At 45.4% G+C, this 25,231-nt stretch overlaps 1 protein-coding gene across 1 annotated transcript; it reads right to left on the bottom strand.

The window, feature by feature from the left end:
• Nucleotides 1-792: 792 nt before the first annotated feature.
• On the bottom strand, nt 793-24,499 carry LOC144243970 (signal transducer and activator of transcription 5B). Its single transcript, XM_077779130.1, has 15 exons — nt 24,362-24,499; nt 20,985-21,141; nt 19,828-19,917; nt 18,523-18,697; nt 16,169-16,238; nt 15,696-15,825; nt 15,495-15,617; nt 13,665-13,757; nt 11,176-11,382; nt 10,087-10,181; nt 9,850-9,980; nt 8,556-8,726; nt 4,364-4,415; nt 3,928-4,035; nt 793-3,439 (listed from the first exon to the last, which is right to left on the bottom strand). The coding sequence occupies exons 1-15, from the start codon at nt 24,487-24,489 to the stop codon at nt 3,313-3,315; spliced, it is 1,857 nt and encodes a 618-aa protein (XP_077635256.1). The 5' UTR covers nt 24,490-24,499; the 3' UTR covers nt 793-3,312.
• Nucleotides 24,500-25,231: the final 732 nt, after the last annotated feature.

Below are 25,231 nucleotides of genomic sequence, written 5' to 3'. Positions count from 1 at the left end.
GCTCAGGTCATGATCTCATGATTTGTGAGTTCGAGCCCCGCGAGGGGCTCTCTGCTGTCAGCACAGAGCCTGCTTCGGATCCTCTCTCGCTGCCCCTTCCTCGCTTATTCTCTCTCAAATAAATTTTTTAAAAATGGCAAATTCTGAGGCTTCACCCCAGGCTTACTGACTGGGAAACCTGGAGCGCTGCCCAGGATCTGCGCTTGAACCAGTCTTCCAGGAGATGGTGATGCAGTGAGAACCACACTGCCCAGCTATATCTGGCCCGCCTTCATGTCCAGCCTCTGCCTGCGCTGGTCTCTCAGGCTGAGCGCCTCTCCTCTCTAACTCCTATGTGTTCTTTAGGGGTCCGCTCAAACTAACTGGTGCCCTTCTTCTATGTTCTCCTGTATTCCCTCACGGCCTCAGGACAGCTTTACTGCAGTGCGAGCCAACTATCACGTTTGTCATCTTTCCTGGGCCACAATCCTCTTGAGGGCAGAACAACTTCTCCCACACACGATGCCCAGCTCAGGGCGGGCACTTGAAATGTGCTGAAATTGAAGGGTAAGCTTTGTAATGGGAAAAGTGTGGAATCAAGAGGATAGGAGGTACAGATGATCACTCTAATTTTCAGAACATCGTATCAACAGGAAGGTAAGAAATGCCCCCTGTCACCAAACGTGAGGACACACTCTCTGAGGCCACTGGTTCTGCTTTTTGCAGTCACACTGATGATCGCAAATATTTCCCTATCAAAGCCACTCTCCCTGACCACCTTGATGGAAAAAAGAACAAAAACAGAACTCAATATTGTCCCTTCAGAGGAAGCTTTTATTGTAACATAAAATACACAATTTTGTGACTGCCCCAAATTGTACACAATACTTTTTTGACGGCTATATACTAATCTGCCTCAACACTAAAATATGTATCTGAAATAATTTCACAAAGTTTCAAAAAGAAAAACTATAAAAAGTATACTTCCACTTTAAGTTCTATTCACTTTTAGTCTCCCCCCACCCCTACAGAAACCCTGCACATACCACACATTGAAACGCTTGATAACTTATATGTGTGCGTGTCTGGGGGAGAGTGAGAGGCAGAGGAGGTCAAGACTTGCCTCTGCCTCTTCTGTGGTTTGCAGGAGCAGGGAGAAAAGAGAAAACACAATGCAGATAGCGAGCATACCCTGCAGTCAAACATCTCTCCCATCTATAGGCACAGCCTCAGGAAAACTGAGGACAAGATGGCGACCGGACCGCCATGGGCCCCCTCTCGGGGCAGCCACACTCTTCAGCTCGTGTCCCATCCATCTCCAGTGCCAACCCTAAAGGGCGAGCTTTGCCCACAGCACACCCTGGGGCCGGGTCCCCGCCCACGTGAGTGTGTGTCAGTCCTGGGCCACTGAGCTCCCGGCCCGCCTACCGTGGCACTCAGGGCACTGAGTGCACTCAGGGGCGGGTGCTGATGAAATCCAAGGGGCAGGCAGGGAAGGGCTCTTTACGACTGGGTCTGAGAGCGGTCAGGCCTCCCTCTTCCCCCCTTCCCCAACACTCTTGTCTTCACGGGTGGAATTTTAATCAAATCTTGAGGGGTATGTAAAGGGCTTAGCGACATCCTATGTCACCACTGGTAGCATGGAGGGGTTGGCCTGCTCCTCAGAGGCAGAGAGATTCTACTGCCTGGCATAGAAAAATAAATCAGTGTATGAAACCAAGCCAGGGCAAACAGCAGCTTTTAAAAAGTCATCTTCCAATAAATAATTTACTACAGAGGAATATTTTCCTTTAACATCAAAACACTGATAAATTCAGAAGTCATTTTTGTAAAAAAAATATCTGTTTATTTACTCACATGTATAAAAATAAGGTTCTTAGGGCCATTCTCTCCTGGTGTGGTCATTCCTTCTTTGGGAGAAGGCGGCCGGGGGTGAGTGACCTTTAGGCCTACCCCGAGAGCTATACCTGCTTCCCCTCTCCCCACCTGACTGCCAGCGCCCGTTCCTTCCTTCTGGGGTGAAGCTACGGAAGAAGTTACGGACGGTATACCGAAGCGGTACTGTTTCGTTTTGGCAGCTCACCAAGCCTCTGAGGAAACCCACTGGCTGCATTTCCCCAAATTACCGATGCCGACACCCGGGAGCCCGGCCCACGCGGGCAACAAGGTCGCTGAGCACGCTAGCCCTGTGTTCAGACCGGACCCCCGCCGGCCCTTCCCTGAGCCGGCCCATGCGGACAGTGAAGGGGACCAGGGTGACCCGGGTGTGAATGGCACAGGCCCCGTCACAGGAAGAAAGGGCTGCGATGTCAGATTAGGGTGGGAAGAGAAAAACAAGAAGTCCCGATTTAGAAACAAAACACCAGTGAGCTTGTGTGAGCGGCCACCATCAGTGAGCCGTGGGGTGGCCGCGCTCGGGCGGAAGGACGGGCGGACGGGGGTCGGGGGCAGCTGCCCCGGGGAGCAGGACAGCTTCCTCAGCGCCTGCGGGTCACGGCCCGGGCCTCCCACTCTGGCCGAGACACAAAGGACCTCGGCACTGTAAGCTGCGGTTATGTGACCCTCTTTTCTCTAGTTCATCAAGCGTGTCTGCGCACGTGCACACACACAGAACCGAGGGGCAAGTCACGGGGGGTGCAAGGCGCGGGAGGCAGAGCACACATAGATGGGTTTGGTGTTAGTTAAAAAGCAACTACCCATCAGACAGCCCGTGACTTCCCTTTGCCCCAGCAACCACTGTATGTCGCCCCCGTTTCCCATCCCTGCCCAGGAAAACGGGAGTCGGGGAGAGGGAAGGAGGGAGGACGGCTCTCTTTTTCAAAAGGCAGTTTGTACATCTCAGAGGAAAGCAGAGACAGTCACGGGTATGTATCAATTGCTTGGCAGGCACAGCGACAAACCTCACAGGAGAGGTGATTTCTCCTCCCTTTGTCCTTCTCTGACTTGAACGGCCACATGTCAAAGTTCAGCCACCCTCAAGACGCATGGCCAAGTTCCAGCGTCCATGGAACTACTGCCTTTTTGCACAAGGTCAAAACAACCACAGCCTCTGTTTATGGCCCCAGTGCTGCAATTAAACTCTGGACAGCAAGGGGGAGAAAACAGCCCAACGTGAAAACTCACCCACACACACTCACACACTCTCACGCTCACACACTCACACACGCACCCTTCACTGGTGCCACCATGCACAGAAACACTACAGTCACAACTAGTATTAACACTTCACATTATGAGTATTGTTTCCAATGAGAAGCGATTCATGGAATTAAAACATCCACAAGAGTAACTCCTCTGGCGAGGATGAAGAAGCTGAAGACGGCGATGGGGGCATCATGACTGCGCATGAGGGATCCACTGACTGTCCATAGGTCGGCCCAAGAGCTCCTCCACACGCCGCGCCACATCCATCGTGTCATCCAGATCAAACTCCCCATCGTTGTCAAGGACGGGGTCAGGGCTTGGGAAAAAAAGAGAAGAGATAAAGGGAAGGGAAAGGCTGCCCGAGGCCACCCCAAGCCCCACACCCCGCTGGGTGAACAGCCCAAGGTGGCCTGTGCACTCGGCTGAGGCTTCAGGGGAAAGACGCTGCTGATCTGAACAGAGGGGAGTAGAGTCCTTTGCTATCTGGACAGAGAGACTCATACTAGAACACCCACCCCAGCTGTCCCTTACCCTGGCTGTCCACACACCTAAAGCCCATGTGCTCCTTATACAGAGCAAGAAAAATCTCCATTTTGGGAGATGACATCTGCCCAATCCCATTCTAAACTACTAATACCTTCTGGTTGAATCTCTCTCTCCTACCTGGGCGTATGCTGGCGCTCGGCCTGGGTGGTCTCAGACCTACAAGAGGTCTGGGTCCCTTTGTCCACCAGCCCCCCGGGGACCCAGCCTGAGGTCAGGCACCCAGACCCTCCCCGCAGAGCCCCAGAAAGCACAACTTACTTCTGTGGGTACATGTTATAATGAGCCTGGGGGCACACGGCTGGGGAGGGGGCCTGGTCCATGTAGGTGGCGCTGGCCCCGGCAGAGTCTGCAGACGCATTCACAAACCTGCAGGAGGAAGAGGAGGACCCTCAGTGGCCTCAGGGCCACAGCCGACCTGGGGAGGGCTCAGGGGGCATTTTTACGTCTCATCGGGGTGTGGAAAGACAAAGCGCCCGCCTGGGGGTCCCGCTGGGCCTAGGGGTCCTGGGTCCTGGTCCTGTTGAGACTAACCCCAGTTCCCCCTCCGGGGCTGAGGCAGGTTTCAGGGGGTCAGGGGATACTGGGTCCCACCAGGCCTGTGAGCAGGAGGGGCAGCGGTGAGGTGCGAGGGGGGCCCAAGTGGGGGGAGAGAAAGGAGGCAGCAGGAGACCAGGGCCGGACCCTGGACACTTACTCAGGGACCACTTGCTTGATCTGTGGCTTCACGTATCCATCCACCGCTTTAGCTGCCATGGGGGGGAGGGGGGGAGGGGGACGGGACGGTGATGAGAACCAAAATTCTCAATGAAATAAAAATGTGATCTCCCTTAAGAATCCCAGCTTTTCTCATGGCAGGACACAAGCGCCTAATTCTATTTTAGGATCTGATACAAGCACTTAATATCTGAATCTGTTAGGAGGACCTGGGGTAGGAGAAGCCTCAATATTAAAACTGCATTTTAATGCATCTTCCACGTGGGCCTGGATGTGTTAATAAATTCCTCAAGCCACAGAAAATACATGCTTCAGGACAAATCTAAACCAAACATGAATTGCATACTAAGTGTAGAAAGGAAAAATATCCTGAAAGGTGAGTTACAGATGCAGCAGAGCGGCAAGATTTGCCCTGTGTCCCAGGAACACCATTAGGAGGAGATCAGAAGAGGACACAAAAGGGACCACATTTCAATCACAGAAGAGGAACACTGTCACAATGAGAGCCCTGGGACTGTCCACCAAAGAAATGGGCTGTCTGTGGAAGAAGTGATTTCCTGACCCCTGGGGGCCTTCAGGTGGAAGGCTGCAATCACTTGGCAGCGGCTGCAGAGAGAAATCAGAGAAAGGAATGAACCTGACTTGGTCCCTGGAGTGATGCTGACTCTGAGTATCTCCTCTTTTAGGCAAGGGAGTGTCACGCAGGTATCCGTGTGCTCTTCTGTGCCTGTGGGGCTTCTACACTTGGGGGGAATCTGATGGTCACTCATCCAGGTGAGCACTTGAAAAAGAATGCTCGCATGTCTCTCCTTCACGCTCCCCAGAATCCCCACTGGGATGTGGGAGGCCGGCGGACAGACCCGAGGGTGGTCTGGTCAGCCATAGCCACGTTTTTAAGAGGCTGACTGTGGAAATCCAGCTAAGTGAGTAGTAGGAATGTGAGAGTCTGAAGTCAGTGAGTGAAGTCTTGTTTCTTGGGCATATGACTCTGGGGGCACGATTAATCCTAATGATGTCAGACAGTGAAGATGACACTAAGGTCAAGAGGATGAAGAATCAGTGAAACAGTCCAAGACAGTGGAAAGTCACATGGTTCACAAGTTGCTTCTTACCCTAGCCTGCTTCTTCTGAGGCTTTCACATGTGCCTTTTTATATTACTGCACGCTTTTTGTGCTTTACGGTTTCTAAAGAATTTTATGGACTGGCAAAAAAGATAAAAACCAAAGAAATGCCGTAAAAAACAGGATTTAAAAACCCACACTAGCTGTGCTAACAAGAAGAAACCATGGTAGGTTTAACCCAAAATACCACATAAATCTGAAAAATTCTGGTTTATTTCTCCATCTAGAAATAGATGCCCACTTCAGGGTGGGAAGGCGTGATATGAAAGACAGGCTCTGTGAAGAAAAAAGATTGATGGATTAGGCTGCATAGGAAATGCAAGTTTTGCACTTCAGCAAAATAAAACAAATGTTAAGAGAACAATGACATACTGAGAAAAAATATTTGCTATCTATAATAAAAGTCTTATTTACTATATAAAAATACTTCCACCTTATTAGGAAAAGATGGAACTCCGAAAGAAAAATGGACAAGGAATAGAAACACACTTCATAGAGAAAACAGAAACAGCCAGTAATGTGGAAGTGAGGAAATACAGACTCTGGAGCTAGACTGTTTGAGCTCAAACCCTGGTTTGGTCATGTTCTAGCTGTGTGGACTTTGGCCAATTATTTTATTTCTCTGTGCCTCAAGTCCTCCTATGTAAAGTGAGGAGACAAACAGGACAACCTCACAGACCTGTTCTGAGGATTAGATGAGATACTATACGAAAGGTGCTCAGGAAGGGCCCAGCACATGCGAAGTACTCAACAAATGCCAGCTGTTACTACTCTAGTTATTATTATTGCTATTATCATTATACAAAAAGAGGTTTTGATCTTGGTTAGAATCAAAGAAATGAAAATAGGAACGAAGACACCATTTTTATGCCAGTCAGACTGGCAAGAAAAGAAGCCAGTGAACAGAACCTACGACTGGCAGGGGATGGAGGAGCAGGTACTCCAACAGACACTGGCGGGACTGAGAATGTTTTCCTTGTTCTGGAGGGTGATTCTGTGAAGATCTCTCAAAATGCTTAAAAAGCATGTATATCCTTTGATACAAATTCTACTTTAGGAGTCTGTCCCAGGGAAACAGGTGAACAATGAATGTACCAGGTTATTTCAATATTATTTATTATATTATTATTATTATTATTATTATTATTATTATTTTAAGTCATGTCTACACCCAACACGGGGCTTGAACTCATGATCTTGAGATCAAGAGTCACACACCACCAACTGAGCTAGCCAGGCGTCCCCAGTTTATCTCAATATTAATTCACAACAGAAAACTGTGACTAACTTAAATGGTCAGTGTCTCAAATAACTGACATCGAATCACCGTACACGGAATTCTATGTAATCATTATAGTTTGATGTTGTAAGATTATACTTACAGACCTGCAACTCTGCCTAGGGTATATATATCTTTTAATTTATTAAAATGCTTTTATTTATTTTTGAGAGAGAGAGACAGAGACAAAGCACAAGCTGGGGGGGAGGGGGCGCAGAGAGAGGGAGACACAGAATCTGAAGCAGGCTCCAGGCTCTGAGCTGCCAGCACAGAGCCTAACATGGGGCCTGAACTCATGAACCGCAAGATCATGACCTAAGCCAAAGTTGGACACGTAATAGACTGAGCCACCCAGGTGCCCCTGTCTATGGCATATTTTTAAGTGGAAAAAAAATCAGATCACAAAAGATGATGGATAATATGACCCAAATCGTTTACTGGACTCCAAGTCTGACATGATCTGGCACCCCTGTGGCTCTGTCCTAACCTCCTACACTTTCCTGTTCATTCAGCTCTGGCCCACTGGGCCCTCATGGGGTTTTTCAAATACACCAGCCTCACTCCCACCTCAGGGTTTTTGCACTTCTCTCAATCTAGAAGGTTTTGGTCTAGATTGCTGTGTGGCTACCTTCCTCACTTTCAGTCAGCTCTGTGCTGACAGCACTTTCTCAGAGAGACCTTGTTCACCCCCACATCCTCCTCCCTGCCCCGTCTCTACCCCTTAACCATGCTTTCTTGTCTTCACGGCACCCCTCACTACATACGTGTATTTGCTTGTTGTCCTCCTCCCACTACTAGGTTGTAACCTCCGCACAGGAAGCCCCCAGCAAGCATCTGGTGACGGACTGACTGAAGAATATATATCTACATAGACAGGGGAACTATTCACCACATTTTTTTACGGTGGTTAATCTCTGGATGAGAGATGCTATATCTATTTTCTTTTCCATACTTTTCTTGAAATTTTACAATTAATACAGAATACTTTTAGACTCTGAAAACAATAAAACCATATCCGTTGAAAAATAAATTTTAGGGGCGCCTGGGTGGCTTAGTCGGTTGAGCGTCCGACTTCCGCTTGGGTCATGATCTCGCGGTTTGTGGGTTCGATCCCCGCATTGGGCTCTGTGCTGACTGCCAGCTCAGAGCCTGGAGCCTGTTTCGGAGTCTGTGTCTCCCTCTCTCTCTGACCCTCCCCTGCTCATGCTGTCTCTCTCTCTCTCTCTCCTAGAAATAAAAATATAAAAAAAAAAACAAAACAAATTTTATCTACTTTTGTTTGATCTAAGCTTATTTTAAAAGCAATTTGAGGGGCGCCTGGGTGGCTTAGTCCGTTAAGTGTCCGACNATCAAGCCTGGCGTTGGGCTTCATGCTGCCAGCATGGAGCCTGCTTGGTATTCTCTGTCTCCAATCTCTCTTCCCCTCCCTCCACTCGTATGCTCTTTCGCTCTCTTTCTCTCTCTCACAATAAATAAATAAACATTAAAACTATAAAAATAAGTAAAAGCAATTTGAAAAAAGAAATTTGTTTCCTTCCATTTGATATTTGGGGTTAGCAGCAGATATGTTTTCTATATGACTGAAGAATATAGCCCAGGATTTACAACTGCCTTGAATAATGCTCAAACGGCAATAACTAAATACTGATCGTGCAGGTCTTCATGCAAGACAGACAGACACACATGCATCACATACACGTACACACTCACACAAAAACTAAAAGAAAACTAAAATCACGACAAAACCAAATCAGAATGCGAACATTGTTACCAGTGGCAGGCTCGCACGGAACCGGTGTGTAGTATTTGGAGTACACTTCATCTTTTGGCCGATCAGGAAACACATAGATAAGATAATTCAGGTCCCCCAAGCGGTCAGCCAGGGACCGGATGGAGAAGTCTCTGGTGGTAAAAGGCATCAGATTCCAAAACATTCTTTCCTCTAGAGCAATAAACAGAATAGTCATATTCTAAAACATGATTTATGAACAGGAAATCTTAAAAAAAAATCCAAATATGCTACAAATTAAAGACTCTCCATTAAAACTGTCCCAATAAAGATCTCCATTTAAAAATAACCACAGATTGTAGCTCAAGTCGTTTATCAAAGCCATGGGGAAATAAGGAGGTAATACATATGGCACTTCCTTAGAGATCCAATGATCTTGGGTAGTTTCAAGTTCAAATGGTTTTTTGGTCCTTTTGTAGAAGAAATAGATCTTATGGACTCTGATCCTTGACTGCTGTACAAAGCATCTGAGTGAGACAGGAAGCCTGTCCACAGCCAGAGGCTGCAGGAGAGCTGGGAAAAGCTGTGAATATCTTTAAGTGCAAAAAAACTAGCAAGCTACTCTTATCTTATCTTGAGGATCAGAGGAAAAAACTTGTTCTTGGGTGGAAATAATCCGTGGCCAGGCTTTTATGTGGATTAGGATAAAGGAATAATTAAAATAATTCCAATTTGGGGTGCCTGGGTAGCTCAGTCGGTTAAGCGTCCAACTTTGGCTCAGGTCATGATCTCACAGTTCATGGGTTTGAGCCCCGCGTCGGGCTCTGTGCTGACAGCTAGCTCAGAGGCTGGGGCCTGCTTCGGATTTTGTATCTCCCTCTCTCTCTGACCTTCCCCTGCTCACACTGTCTCTCTCTCTTTCAGAAATAAATAAAACATTAAAAATTTTAAAAAAAGAATCTGAATGTTAAAAAAATAAAAATAAAATAATTTCAATTCATCCAAATAATTCTTCACTGAAATAAGCTCGGCGTCGAATAAGAAGGCAGACATTTCAAAAGAGAAGCAGCTGAGACTGTGGACAGTGTTGTGTGTACAGGTAGTCGAGTCAGGGTTGCAGTTTTGTTTCTCAAAATTAGTAACTGTGTTTCCCATGAGAGGATTCTACAAGGGCTGCCTCAGCAGCAGCAACTGTGTCCCGGCGACACCTTTGCGCTCTCTTTCTGAGCTGACCCCATCACGAATCACGAATACTCAATAGCCATTTGTTAAAGTAATTCTGCAACAGAAGCAGCTTATTAGAGCCAAGATATGTTTTAAAAAGGGAGGAACTCACGAGAGTCAAACTTCCAAGCAATGGTGATGCCACCAATTTCAGAGTCGCTGAATCTCAGCAAGAAGGTCCCATCAGGCTTGTTAATGAGTAGGTCATGGGCCTGTTGCTTGTTCACGAAACCCAAAATAGCCCTGGATTGCAAAGGCCAAACAAAGAAGCAGAGGCAGAGTGTGATGTTTTAACAGAGGAAAGAGGAACTTCGAACTCTATTGCTGACTTAGGAAATAGGATTCTCACCCATCATTCCAATGCGGCTTGAGATGTTTTTTTAACACTTCCATCACACCATCAAACCACTGCCAGAAAGTGTAATTTCGTCCTGGTAAATTCTCCTGGTTGGAGACACAACAGTGAACACAAGAAGGCTAACACTTGGAATACTGCCTGCATATACTTTAACTGAAAAAAATCAAATGGAAAACAAACATCTACACTGTCAGAACCGTACAAATACACATGCCTGTCTGAGTTTTACCAAATGGTCCTATAATTAAAAAGCTGAATAGAGAGGAGGGAAGAAGGGGAGAAAACAACAGAGCGATTACCGACACCCAGGGGACCCCTGCTGTAAACACCTTCACCTGGATCTGAGTTGACTTTCTTTGCTGTCTTCGAATTAGGTCATTTAAAATACCTGGGGTGTGGGGGTTGTACGCAAAGAAACAAAAATTGGATTTAAAGTCAAAGACATGGGGCGCCTGGGTGGCTCAGTCGGTTGATAGTTGGATTGCAGCTCAGGTCATGCTCTCTTGGCTCATGAGTTCAAGCACCATGTCAGGCTCATAGCTGTCAGTACAGAGCCCGCTTCAGATCCTCTGTCCCCCTCTCTCTGTCCCAGCCCTGCTTGCACTCTCTCAAAAACAAAACATTAAAATATATATATAAAGTCAAAAATGTGACAGGTGACACCTGAATTCCCTGATGATAGAGGCGAAGTTTCCTCTACCAGCATTCCCTTTTGTGGGCTAAGGGTCCAGGGGGAGCCCGGCTTTGCAGGCTCACACAGCAGGGAGCACCAGTGAGTCCACGGGAAAGAGCCACGGACTTCTGACCACAAAAGCTTTACTTCTTGTGAGATATGTTATCTTTTGCTTTCTCTGAAAGGAAAACAATGCACTGCAGCACCCAAAGCCCGGCTTAAATATTCAAAGATCTAGTTTTCCACATAAAAAGAGCTATGTGCTTATCCATCTATTCAGAAACTTCTGATTATATAGGGCACATTTTATTAACATCATGAAGAACAAGTGCCCAGGGTAGGAAGACTCTGGAAGGCATCTGGTTTGGAAGGACTGATCTCATGGCAGCTGGCAGTGGGTCCCTCACCCTGTTGAACTGGGACCAGGACACGGACATGCCATTATAGTCTTCAAGGTGGCTGCTGCTGCTGTTGAACAGCTTCTGTGCCAGGAACACGAGGTTCTCCTTGGTCAGGCCCCGGTTGCTCTGCACTTCGGCCTTGAATTTCATGTTGAGCGCCTCACACAGCTGCGGCCACAGCACTTTGTCGGGCACGGCAAATGGCACCCTGCCCTGAGAGGGAGAGAAGCCAGGATCTTAGGAGAAAACAGTTGCATGATTTATTCACTCCACCCACAAAACAAAAACACTGATGACTCAATGTAGTTACACACATTTGCCTTGCTGAGCTGGGGGATAAATTCTAACTTATGGCATATGCAGTTCTGTGAGATTCAGAAGGTTCCATTTTACCTTCTTCACACACAGCCTAGAAGGTAAGCTCACACTCTCCATTGTGTTCTGTAAACGAGCTGCGAAGCGTACAGTTTAACCCCACGTTCGAAGAGCCACAGAAACAAAATGTGACCAGGGGTCTGGTTTATGTTATAGACCCATGGGCATAGAAATTTGAAAGACTGGTTCTCTAAGTGCAGAGAAATGTGTGTGTCTCACGCATGTGTGTGCACAGGTGTGATCTTTGCCCTTAAACCACCTCAGAGTGAAAAAATTTCATGTGGAAGAATGGAAACTGTGAGCTGGACCATTCTGAGAAACAGAATTTTTAATAAACTGTTTTGTCATCTCATTCAGCCATGGTACCTCATCTTCTTTTTTCACCATTACAAAGAAGTTTTCTGAATCAGCAATTCCTTCACGTGACACAGAATTTAAAAAGCACGGAAGGGTATCTGAGGAAGTCACTTTCTTAAATCTGTGTCCCACCCAGCAGGCCCAGAGCATGGAACCTAGTTTACTGTGTATGTCTCCAAAGATATTCTATGCATACCAGGAAACACACATTTTTCCTTTAAAAAACTATGAATAGTAGCATAAAATCCACATGTTCTGCATCTCCCTTTTGTTCACTTAATTCTATCTCAGCAAGACCTTACTTACATCAGCACATTAATGAAATTTCTTTTTGTGGCTGCTAAACCCCCCATGGTCTGCAAGAACAGTACGATATCTAACCAGGCCTCCACAGACGGACATCTGTGTGTCAGCCTGGTAACCTTTAGCTGTGACAAACAATGCTGCGACGTACGTATGTCATTTGACACATATGTAAATATATCTGTAGAATAAATCCCCACAGGCATATATTTATTTTAAAACAGCGTGAGATGTATGCTAGTCATTAACACAACTGAAAATGTTAAAAATGCGTATTTATTTAGGCAAGGCCTAAATACATTTAGGCAATTTATTTAGTAACGACATGACATGCTGCAAGAGATGCTGAAGTCACATGGGGACTGAGCTCGGTGGGCAGGCAGGGGAGGGAATGAGAGAAGAGGGGCACTTTTATCCAGGAGGCTTACTAGAACGCAATGCAGGCAGAGAGTTTTGAGGAGACTCAAACTCAAGATTTGGACAATGGCCATGGTAGGACTTCTGCTAAAAACCTCACCTTTGCAGCAAAAATATTGTTCTCTAAAGAGGACCGTTGAGAGAACTCAGTGAGACTCTTCACATTAGAATCATGTTAGACAAGCATGTAGTTTTACTTCCTGAACACCTACCATACAGACGACTCTACTGTAAATGTACACCACCCACAACTTTTCCTGATGAAATGTTCTGAAAATGCTCAACAAACACACGTTAGTGGTTTTCAGATAGGACTGGATGTATGAATCCATAAAACCACATTCATTTCCTTAGACAAAAGCATCTCGTTCTTGGAGAGACTTGGGATGAATCACATAAGCTAAAATTTGAAGTCACATTGAATGGCACCCTCATTTATTGGAGGGAAGCTGACAGGAAGCAACTGCTAAGCTAAAGTAACCTTCTGAGAGGTCTAACTTCTGGAAGGAAACCGGGAGTCCCAAATTCCATTCATGGTCTCATCCAAAGATACAAAATAATATTTACTAAGTACTGACTATATGACAAGCATTTTATATTTTGTTATGTTATCTAATTTCACTTACTTGTTTTTTTCTTAAGTAAACTCTATGCCCAACATGGGCCTTCAACTCATGATCCTAAGATCAAGATTCGCATGTTCTACTGATGAAGCCAGCCAAGAGGCTCTGAATGTTACCTAATTTCATCTTCCTAACAGCGCTATGAAGCACTATTATCCCTGTGGTGCAGACACTCAGGGAAACATAGGCTCAAAGAGGGAAAGTGAATTCCCCATGGTCACAACATGAGGAAACGGTAAGGTGTGAGTTCAACCCTTGGCCGGACTCCAAGCCCATGCTCTTTCCATTCTCCAAATACTCTCTACCTCCCACTACAGAAAAGTGAAGTTTTCTATGCTTTTCTGGGGGAGAACACATAAAAGAGATTCATGACACCAGTGTCAAGATCTTGAGACCCACAGGTTGGCAGGATCCACTCACAGGCTCTGCAAAAGCATTGTCCCAAAGAACAGTGGCCGTCGCATTGTTGTCCTGACTGCCATGGACAATCACCACCACCGGGAGGGACAGGGTCTAGAAAGACAAAGGAAAAGAAAGGGCTGAGCACCAAGAGCGACACACTCCTCTCTTACTTTTGTTTTTCTCTATCACAACATATGCATTCTCTCTTCAAGTTTCAGTAAATGTCATCTGAGAATACAGAATCTCAATGGCTCCAAGAATCACAGGACTCTTCACAATGGTGCATTCAATCTTAGAGATTTTCAATATTTTATTTTTTCAAATGCTTTGTTTTTCTAAGTTTATTTAAAAAAAATTTTTAATGCTTATTTATTTTTGAGAGAAACAGAGCTGAATGGGAGAGGGGAAGAGAGAGGGAGACACAGAATATGAGCTATCAGCACAGAGCCTGACATAGGGCTCAAACTCATGAACTCCAAGATCATGACCTTGCAGTAGGACACTTAACCGACTGAGCCCCCTAGGTGCCCCTTAAATTAACTTATTTATTTTGAGAGAGAGAGACAGAGACAGAGAGAGACAAACAGAGAGAATGCAAGATGTAAGCAGGGGAGGGGCTGAGAGAGGAAAAGAAAGAATATCCTAATCAGGCTCCACAGTCAGTGCAGAGCCCGACACAGAGCTTGAACTCACGAACTGTGAGATCATGTCCTGAGCCGAAATCAAGAGTTGGACACTTAATCAGCTGAGACACCTAGGCACCCCAGTGTTTGTTTATTTTTGAGGGGGAGAGTGTGTGTGCAAGCAGGGAAAGGGCAGAGAGAGGGAGACGGAGGATCTGAAGCAGGCTCTGTGCTGATCGCAGAGAGCCTGACGTGGGGGGCGAACTCACAAACCCTGAGGTCATGACCTGAACCTAAGTCAGATATTTAGCTGACTGAGTCACCCAGGTGCCCCAAGATATTAGATACTTTAAAAGAGATGTTGCTATGACTTCCCTCATATGAGGAATTTAAGATATAAAACAGATGAACATAAGGGAAGGGTAGCAAAAATAATAAAAAACAGGGAGGGGGATAAAACAGAGGAGACTCTTAAATATGGAGAACTTGGGACGCCTAGTGGCTCAGTCAGTTGAGCTTCCGACTTCAGCTCAGGTCATGATCTCACGATTCGTGGGTTCGAGCTCTGCTGACAGTTAGCTCAGAGCCTGGAGCTGTTTTGGATTCTGTATCTCCCTCTCTCTCTGACCTTTCCCTGCTCACGCTGTCTGTCTCTCTCTCTCTCTCTCAGAAATAAATAAAACATTAAAAAAATAAAAATAAATAAAAAAATAAAAGACATGGGGAACAAACAGAGGGTTACTGGGGGATTGTGGGCGGGGGGATGGGCTAAATGGGTAAGGGGCATTAAGGAATCTACTCCTGAAATCACTGTTGCCCCATATGCTAACTCGGATATAAATTAAAAAATAAATTAAAATAAGTAAATAAAAGAGATGTTACTTGGATATTTCTGAAGGATGCAGTAAGTTTCTCAAATGGAGAACAAGAGAGAAAACAGAAAGAATATAGACATTTCTAGGGAAAAAAGCAAGTGACAAATGTCTAAAACTTATTAAAACTGTTACTCAAATTCATCTGGACTGATGTTTCTCTTGATTCATTCCCACCTATTTCTCCAGCTATTGTAGTTTGTTATTACTTATTACTGTAGATCTTAAGAGAATCCAAGAGAGACAGTTTTAAGGATGAAGTCTCCCCACTTTCTGTTCACTGACAGTAAAGACACTATGTGATCAAAACAACTCACACATGCACACACCACACAGCTGACAGAGGGCTTTACCTTGACTTGAAAAACCAGCTCATTTCCACCAACACTGAACTGTGATTCAAACAGAATTGTAAATTTCTCTTCTGTCACTGACTCCGCCCCACGACGGTCAGACCTCTTAATTCGTTTCAGGGACTGCAGAGGAGAGAAATAAGAGGATAAAGCCCTCAAACAACCAGGGAAAACGTGTTCTTCCCCTTCTCCCGTTCTCACCATGTTCCGGAAGTGCGCGCTGAGGGTGCCAGTGGCCTGGTGGTACTCCATCACACAGCAGTTGTTCAGGATTTCGCCACTGTAGTCGCTACAGAGGAGAGAGACACGGGACTCTAAACCCATGCAGCAACTCGGTAAATGTGGGGTAGAAATTATATTGGGGGAGTAATAAAGAACGTTGTAAAAACTGATGTCATTTAGAGGAAATGGTAGCTGCATAAAATACACAAGAAATAAAACACATTAACATAAAAAATTTTCCTGGATGTATTCCTACTAACTGAAAGACAATCATGTGTTTCTTTTTACAGAAGAAACTCCCTATACTGTTTTTCTGAGAGCCTGAAGAGCACAGTGGGACTAACAGGGCTCGCATAACGAATGGCAGAGTCCAGAGCGCAGGCAAGGAGCCCCGAGCACTTTGTTCCTATGAAAGGACGGGAGAAAAGTGGCAGACATGGAGAAGGACACACANTTGCTGGAGGGCCGTCTCCCGGCTCAGCCGCTCCTGCGGATTCAGCTGGGCCAGCTGGCCAAACTGAGCTAGAGGAGGGGACAGGACACCCATGACCATGAGCTTCCCGCTTCCTGCAGGAAGCCCAGGGGAACACACACATGCTGTTCTGGATGCCAGACCCTCAAGGGTGCTAGCAGCCAGGGGTGCCAGAGATGAGCAGGCTCTGGTCTCCGGCCTCTTGGCTTTGATCTCCCCTCCTGGGAGCATATAGATGGAAGCCTGAGCATACAGCGGAGGAGAATCTTGCCCTTTGGCCTCCCCTCCCATCTCAGTCTCCATAGCTGGCTGCCCAGACCCCCTCACACCACACGGGAGTCCAGCTTGGAGCCTCACTGCCTGGTCTGATGTGTGTCCTCAGTGTTTACTAACCAGGTGAACTTGCCCAAATCGTTTCACACTTCTGTGCCTCAGTCTGCCCACGTGCAAAATGGGAGCGTCTTGGTCCCTGTCTCGGTGGGTGGCTAAGGATTAAATACGTGGTAACACAGAACAAGCTCAAGGAACTGCCTGGCTCACACACACTGTAGGGATGAGCATGTCCTTCTGATTAGGGGGTTCCAGGGCAGGCTTCAAGGGTAACAGAGGCCAGCAGCTGCTCAGCCCCACCCCACCCATCAGAGCCCCTTCAGGGTAGCCCCTGCCTGTCCCACCATGAGCTCAGCTGACCAACTGGAAGGAGACAGAGAGGGGGAGAGGGAGAGAGGGACAAAAGGAGAAGGGGAGAGAGGGAAAAGGGGAGGGAGGGGGGGAGACAGAATGTCCAGGGCCCACTGGCAGCATAAAAGCAGCAAGATTCTCTCAGCACAGGGAGGCAGCTTTTCTCCACACTAGCTGCTGGGAGTCTCATCTATGGCAGGAAGGGGGAGTCAGTGAGGCCTCAGTTCCCTTTTGCTCTCTCTCTCTCACAAATATAAATAAAACATTAAAAAAAAGAAATTAAACATTTCCACATTGAAAGCTACTTGTACATCCTTCCCTGCTTGCACATCCATCCCTGCCTCCAAAGGTAACCACTATCCTAAATGCTGGGATTCTTACACCCTGCCGATCACCTATTTGAATATCCCAGTGTCAGGGTGCCTGCCTGACTCAGCCCATAGAGCATGCACCTCTTGATCTCAGGGTTGTGAGTTTAAGCCCCATGTTGGGGTTGGAGCCTACCTAATTAAGAAAAAAGAGAATATCCCAGTGTCATTACTTGGGGCTGAGTCAAGAGGACGTGAGAACTGACATTGCATGATGGCTACAAACCCAAACCAGAATCAAACCCAAATCCATAAATAGGAAACAGAAAACCCAAGAATAGGACTGGAAGTATTATCAACCCATCAAAGGCTGGGGGTAGAACTAATAGCCTGAATTCTCCTGTTCCCTAATCTAGGAAGAGGGCCACCCTTTTCTTGGCCTCAGTCTGAGCTGGATTCAGATGGAGGAAAACATACTAGAATCATTTCATCAACACTTATTCACACCTACTATGATTCAGCCAATGTGCCAACTTCAGGGTATAGAGATAAGACAAAATCACTTTTCAAAGAGTTTATAACTAGTTTGGAAGACAAGAGTTAATAAATAATAGCAATATAGCTATAAAATTGAGCCTGCATGCATGGTATTAGAGGAGCACATACTATATAGATGGGTAAGTATCTGTACAGCTGGTTGATGAAGCAGAGGCTCTTCAGAGACTCTCAGCTGGGCAGGTTTGCAGGGAGACAAAATAGTAGTCACCTGGCCAAATTCTTAACAAGGTCAACAGGGGGCGCTGGTGGGGCTCTATAGCCTCAGGCCTGACTTTTTCAGTACTCTAGTACCTAGCAGGATTTACACCAGGAAGGGGACCCTGTGCTTATCAAGGCTGAGGTGCATTAGTAGGCCATGTGCCAGGACAGCCTCTCTAAATTACCGAACAAAACATTAAAAGTTTGTCATTAACAAACACAGTCTTTAGCCCTTTTACTTTCCCTGCTCGGAGAATTTAACATTTCAGTAAAGCAAGATTTATGAAATACCTACTATATACAAAAGTACTGTTTGCTAGACTGTGAGCTTCTTCCCACAGGAGGAAATTCTTCCCCAGCAGGCCAGGAGCTCCCTGGGTGAGCCTGAGACCCACACTCTCCAAAGGTAAGCTTGTGATCCTTCCCTTCCTAAGTCTCATCCTCCCTGCCAGGTCTTTGGCGCAAATGGTTCCCAGCTACCCCACAGAAAGGGGAGTGCCTCTGAAGGGCAACCCGGGTCTCTTCCAATCTGACCTGAATTTCCCTCTAGCCCTCCCGACACATAGCGCCCAGGCGGCCCTGGCCTCACCCTGGATCCTCAGGCTCTCCTGATACTGGATGATAAAGTACTCCTGAGTCTGCTGCAGCTTCTTCAGCTCATTCTCTGTGTCCTGTGTGACCAGGCGCAGCTCCTCAAATGTCTGGTTGATCTGGAGGTGTTTCTGAGACATGGTGTCAGCAAGACTTCCAACTGGAGAAGTACCCTGGGGACATACCAAGGAAACGTGTGGGTGGCAATGAGCTGGGCAGTGAGGATGGCAGAAAACCTCAGGCCTTGGGGTGCCTGGGTGGCTCAGTCGGCTAAGCGTCCGACTTTAGCTCAAGTCATGATCTCATCGTCCATGAGTTTGAGCCCCATGTTGGGCTCTGTGCTGACAGCTCAGAGCCTGGAGCCTGCTTCAGGTTCTGTGTCGCCATCTCTCTCTCTCTGCCCCTCCCTCACACTCTGTCTCTCAAAAAAGAATAAACTTCCAAAAAAAATAAAAGATAAGAAAATCTCAGGCCTTAACCTGAAGGAAAAGCCAATGCTAGCACCTATAACCTGGCTGAAACCCCAAAAGCTAAATATTGAGTCAGAGGAATTGCAAATATCATTTGTGAGAACCGGTGTGGACGGGAAATAGGTGACCTGACCAACGGTGGCACCTTCATAATACCACCATAGAAACTTCTATCACAGTCTGGCCTCCATCAGAGTTGCCCAAATAGAGTCCATCTGATTCCCTTCACAGAGACTAGAACTCAACACATTCAGGATATACCTGGGTTTTCCTACTAATGATGATGACCCCTCACTCCACATTCACTCACTGACCCAGGGCAATGGACCGTGAGGTGCTGCGGACACGGTGGGGAAGAAGGCTGTGTGAACACACATCATCTGTGCCCTCACTCAAGAACCTTATTCTGAGCGAAGAGGCTGAACCTCTCACGGATGGCATCATGGAGACCCCAAAGTTATAGGGCAGGCACGGCAAGGAGTTTATGGATCCAGCCATTTAAGTGACCTGGTCTGAGCTGTTCCCTCAACACTCGGCTGAGAGGGGGCTCAGCATAAATCTCTCTTAAGTAATCTCACCTGAATATGAGCATGCCTTCACTCAAAAACCATTCAGTTGGGGTTAAATTATTTTACACTTGTTCACATTGCTTTGTGGTGGTAATTTCAACAAGGTCATGAATCAGTTAAGATCAGAGACCAGTCTTCTATTTCTTTTGTGCCCCTCAGGACAATGCTCTGTTTATAGAGACACCACACTGAGTTATCTGGAGAGATCTGGGTCCAGAGAGGGGCGGCAAGGAAGGACTCTCCCCACACCCATGGGACACTCACATTGTTGGCTTCACGGACCAGCCTCTGCTCATTGTACAGAATATGCCGAATACAGCGGACCAGCTCCATGGGGCAGCGGTCGTACGTGCTCTGAAAGAACCCAATAGCAGACATCACTTTCTTCCACTCGGTGGGCCTAACCCCACCGCAGAGCAGGGGTAAGATTTTATGATGAGGGGACTCCTGGAGACATGATGGCATAATCATGAGCAATGGGGCTCCTCCAATACTAGTGGGGGACAAGAAAAGGACATCATAGGAAACCCAATTACAGTGAGAAGGTAAGGTTATTTTATTTCTTGCCTCCTATATTGCCTAAAGTACTAGGGCGTCATTACTGGAAACAGGATCATAAATTTCAAAAAGGCCACATAAGAGGAGAAAAGACACCACCTCGACCGAGCAATCAAAATTACTACCACCAATGCAAGGAAGATGGATGGTGTACGTCTTGAGATGTGATATCCTGGGAAGAACACAACACCACTTACTCAGAATTCTGATCAGGGATGTGTAACCTGAATCTAATCAGGAGGAGACATCACAAAGACCCAAAACGACGTCCATTTTATCTTTAAAAAACAGATGAGCTGAATTATTTTAAAATGTTAATGTAACAGAAGGTAAAGAAGGTTGAGAATGGTTCCAGATTAAAAAGTAGATTAAAGAAGCATGACCAGATGCAATATGTGGTCCTGGGCTGGTGGGAAAGAAATGCTCTACAGGACTTTATTAAGTCAGTTGACAAAATGGAAATATAGATATAAGATTACCTAAAAGTGTCCTATCAATGTTAAATGTACTAAAGATGATAACTGTACTATAACTACATATAGAAAATGATGTATGCAACTTACTCTCAAGTGATAAAAATGTGTGTATGTGTAGAGACAGAATATGATAAAGCAAAAGTTAACAACAGGTGGATCTGGGCATATGTAGGGGTTCTTTGTATCGATCCTGCAACTTCCTATAAATTTGAAGTTGTTTTCAAATAAAGTTTAAAAACAAAAGGCTACAACCACAAAGCCAAACAATAAGAACTTTATACACCGAATATGTAAGTCAACAACACTGGGTTGGAGAGGGAAAGAAAATCTCTATGGGAAGTACTGAATGAAGAAGAGAACTAAGTGTGAGCCAGCCTTCACACCCACCTGGAGCTGCGTGGCATAGTGCCCCAGCTTGATCTTCAGTAAGAACCCATCTTCCCCCACTTGGTGCTCCGCCTTCTTCTGTAGCTCCTGCACCAGGCCCTCCAGGAGCTGGGTGGCCTTAATGTTCTCCTGTGGATTATCAAGATCTATTGAGTCCCTAGGGGAAAAAAATTACATACATATGTATACATACATGCACAGGAGCCTGTATAAATGCAGCCTCAACGCATCACACCTTTTCTTTAGCTAAAGTGATTTCTTCATAATGCTCACAGCAAATTTCAGGGAGCAGTTCAATTCAAATCGACTAGATGCCTACGTTAATCCATCCCTAATCCACTAATTAGCTTAGTGGAATGTACACTTTCTTTTCTTCTTCTTCTTTGTTTTTCTTTAACAATGTACCACCCTTTCTCCTTCCTCCTACTGACTTATTCTGGTGCTTATGCTATCTGCTTCTAGAAATGAAGGGAAAAGGAAAGTGCTTTGTGTACTCTGAAGGAAATAAGGGCTCTGATAACTTCCTATTTATAGTTACCCCTTAAGGGTGTAAGGGGGCATAAGGTCAAGAATGTTCTACACGCTTTTTCCAGCCCTGACTAGTTCTATGTGTTGCAAATTCCACAGTATTTCTTAAGTAAAGGCAGGCGAAACGACACTTACTACTATTTCCAAGGAGCCCTGGAAATGAGATATTAGGACAGAAGGTGCCTGCAACTATTTACACAAATCAGATATTTCTATCACCAGTTGCAGATCTGGGACCTGCAGGCAGTGCTAACTCTTCCAGTGAGGCAGAGAAACCACTCCATGGACTTTGCATTAATTCAGAGACACTGAACTGGGGACAGGGGTTGGATGGCTTCCCTCCCTGCTTCCTTCCTTCTTTCCCTCTTTTCCCCACTCCCTTCTCCAACCCTTCCTTGTTTAAAACAATTTAGGTGACAAATGCTACTGGGCAGTACAAAATTGCTTAACTCAGCTCACTGAAGAAACCAAACAGCTGTCAGATTGAAATAACATTCAATTACTGCTGACCGGGTCTGGAGCCAAACAAGGGATCTAGAGGCAGCTAAAAGGCTCTGTCACCTCTAACCCCCTGAAGTCAGGTAGCAACTAATTTCAAACGAAGACACAAACAGGTGTGCCAAAACACTGATAATGTAGTTCATCACATCATATGCCCAAATCTGCACTCTGAGAAGACAGTAGAGAAAACCAAATTTTAAATTATGTATACTCTCTGTACTAGATAAAATATGTACTAAATAAAAGCCTGGGAGGGATGGAGGGCAGCTGCACCTCCGTTTCGACTGGTAATAACGCTCGTCTGAGGAACCCACTCTTGAGAAGATCCTGTCTCTGGGCAAAACTCATGGAAATCAAGTACTGGTTCTGGTACTTAAAAACTTAATTCTCCACTTAGTTTTTTAATTAAAATCTTTATGTTCTTAAGACAACCAAAATAAAGAAAATTCAGGTTTTCCTTCATAGCAACACAAGTCTTTTAACATTCATTCAGTAAGAAGTACATGGAAGATCTACTAAGTGAAATTTTAAATCACTAGAAACTTTCTACTAATGTTTTTCTAAACTCTCCAAATCATTAAAACAGAAAAGAAAATGAAAAGGAAATGGAAAAGCACTAAGCAAGGTGCAGTTGACATGCTTATATTTTCTTTTTTTTCTAATCACCTCGTGACACGAGGCTGAGATTTTTTAAATTGCCCAGAAAATTGCCTTCCTTTGGTGCTCTCTAGTTTTCAGACAGAAATCTGTTACTAACACACAATTGCAATTATTCAAAGGCAGCATCACTGACAGGTACACAGCTCTCCTCAGACAGTCGCATAGTGGCCGGCTTCTCCAGGGCTCTGCGAGACAGGATCCCACCCCACCCCCACCATGGCAGGGACCTGAAGTAGCTGATGAGCACGTCAGCTCAGACAGGCCGGTGGCCTCCTAACAAGCTCCCAGACCCTGAGCAGAGCAGCAACAGCCTGCTGTCTGGTGTGCAATAATGCTGTCAATCTACTACATTATACTAATTCTGAAAGAATTTAAAAACAGTTTTCTCTCTGTGCATATAAACAGTAATTTGGAAAATAAGAAAAATAAACACCCTTGTTAAATCTGCCACCAAGACATGACTATTGTTAATTTTTTGGTGTACTGTCTTTTAGTCTTTATGGGTATACATAAATTTAAAAACATAGGGGCACATGGGTGGCTCAGTTGGTTAAGTGTCCGACTTCGGGTTGGATCATAATCTCCCAGTCTGTGGGTTCGAGCCCTGTATCAGGCTCTGTGCTGACAGCTCAGAGCCTGGTGCCTGCTTCAGGTTCTTTGTCTCCTTCTCTCTCTGTCCCTTCCCCACTTATCCTCTATCTCTCTCTGCCTCAAAAGTAAATAAACACTTTTTAAAAATTAAAAAAAAATCAACATCTCCATTGTTAACTTTGTTATTAATACATTTTATTAAATGATATGCACATGCACACCTTAGCTGCCCCATTAAGCACTAAATTCTTTGTGGACATGAGCTTTCTTTTTTTTTTTTACATTTATTATTTATTTTAAGAGAGAGAGGAAGAGGGTGTGCACGAGTGCACATCAGTGGTGACAGGAGAGAGAGAGAGGAGGGGAGAGGATCCCAAGCAGGCTCCCTGCTGTCAGTGCAGAGCCCGAACACAGGGCTCAATCCCACGTACTGCAAGGCCATGACCCCCAGCCAAAATCAAGAGCTGGACATCCAACCGAGCCACCCAGGTGCCCTGTGGACAAGGGCTTTAATCTGTTCCTAGGAACTCTTACTTCCTATAGGCATTCAAAACATATTTATTAATTATTGTTTATTAGCAGCACTACTCTAAGGCTTTCAGCCAGAGTTTACTATTAAAGGGGGAAAGTCTTATTTTAAAAATCCCCAGTTATTCCATCTCCTTAAAATCTAAGCCGGGGTTAAATACCTTCTCATGGGTCACATAATTTTTATTTACTTATTTTTAATGTTTTATTTATTTCTAGTATATGTGCTGCCGACGCGAGCACAATGTTTTATTTATTTCTGAGAGAGAGAGAGAGAGAGACAGCGTGAGCAGGGGAGGGTCAGAGAGAGAAGGAGACACAGAATCTGAAACAGGCTCCAGGCTCTGAGCTGGCTGTCAGCACAGAGCCCAACACGGGGCTCGAACCCACGAACAGTGAGATCATGACCTGAGCCGAAGTCGGACGCTTAACTGACTGAGCCACCTGGGCGCCCCAACATCTTAAAAAAAATGTACAACTTTTAAAGTCTCCATCATGTTTTCCTTCCAATCAAACTTTAATATGCCTGTGCTTCACTAAATATGATAGAAAAAACTCTGTTCACTTACCAAGCTTGGCTTTCAATCCACTGGGATAAGTAATGTCGCACCTCAATGGGGAAATGCTGACCATATAATGCTTGCATCTGATGAAGGGCATCGCCTTGGAGCTGCTGGGCTTGTATCCACACAGCCATGGTTTGCAACCTGTTAAAAAACAATCAGGGGTTTGGGTGGGTTTTTTTTCCTTCAGCTTTTAAATCCACTAGACTAAATATTCACAGTTTTAAAACCTAGAGATAAATGCTTTTAATCCCATCTTGGTAGGTCAGTATTTTTGAACTGAAGTTTGGCTTTAAAAATGTTTCAAAATGTACACATTCAGTGTGGCCATGGGAAAGTATATAACTGGGTCTATGAAGCTCTGATTATAAAATAAACTTAAGTCCTACAAGTAAAAGTACAAAGCCAGCATTAGGGGAAGAACTGCCTATGGCTTTGATATTACAAGACATATTCTTTTCTTTTGTTCCAAACTTGAAGAAATAATAAGCAGCATTTCAACAGGACAAATAATTAGCAAAGAGATTTTTAAAAGGATCACTTGTTGGGGCGCCTGGGTGGCTTAGTCAGTTGAGCAGCCGACTTCGGCTCAGGTCATGATCTCACGGTCATGGGTTCAAGCCTCGCATCGGGCTCTGTGCTGACAGCTAGCTCAGAGCCTGGAGCCTGCTTCAGATTTTGTGTCTTCCTATCTCTCTGACCCTCCCCTGCTCATGCTGTCTCTCTCTCTCTCTCTCTCTCTCTCAGAAATAAAAAACATTGAAAAAAATGATAAAAAATAAAAGGCAAATGAATTCATACATTTAAAAAAAAAAAGAATCCCTTATTTGGCTCTTAAAGTCACTTATTTTGACTTTTAAGAAATAGAATAAACGT

This window comes from Crocuta crocuta, unplaced genomic scaffold (genome assembly GCF_008692635.1).
Source record: "Crocuta crocuta isolate KB4526 unplaced genomic scaffold, BGI_CrCroc_1.0 scaffold68, whole genome shotgun sequence".
NCBI lineage: Eukaryota > Metazoa > Chordata > Mammalia > Carnivora > Hyaenidae > Crocuta > Crocuta crocuta.
Note: the sequence above shows the minus strand (reverse complement) of the source record. Positions and strands in the feature narration are given on the sequence as shown.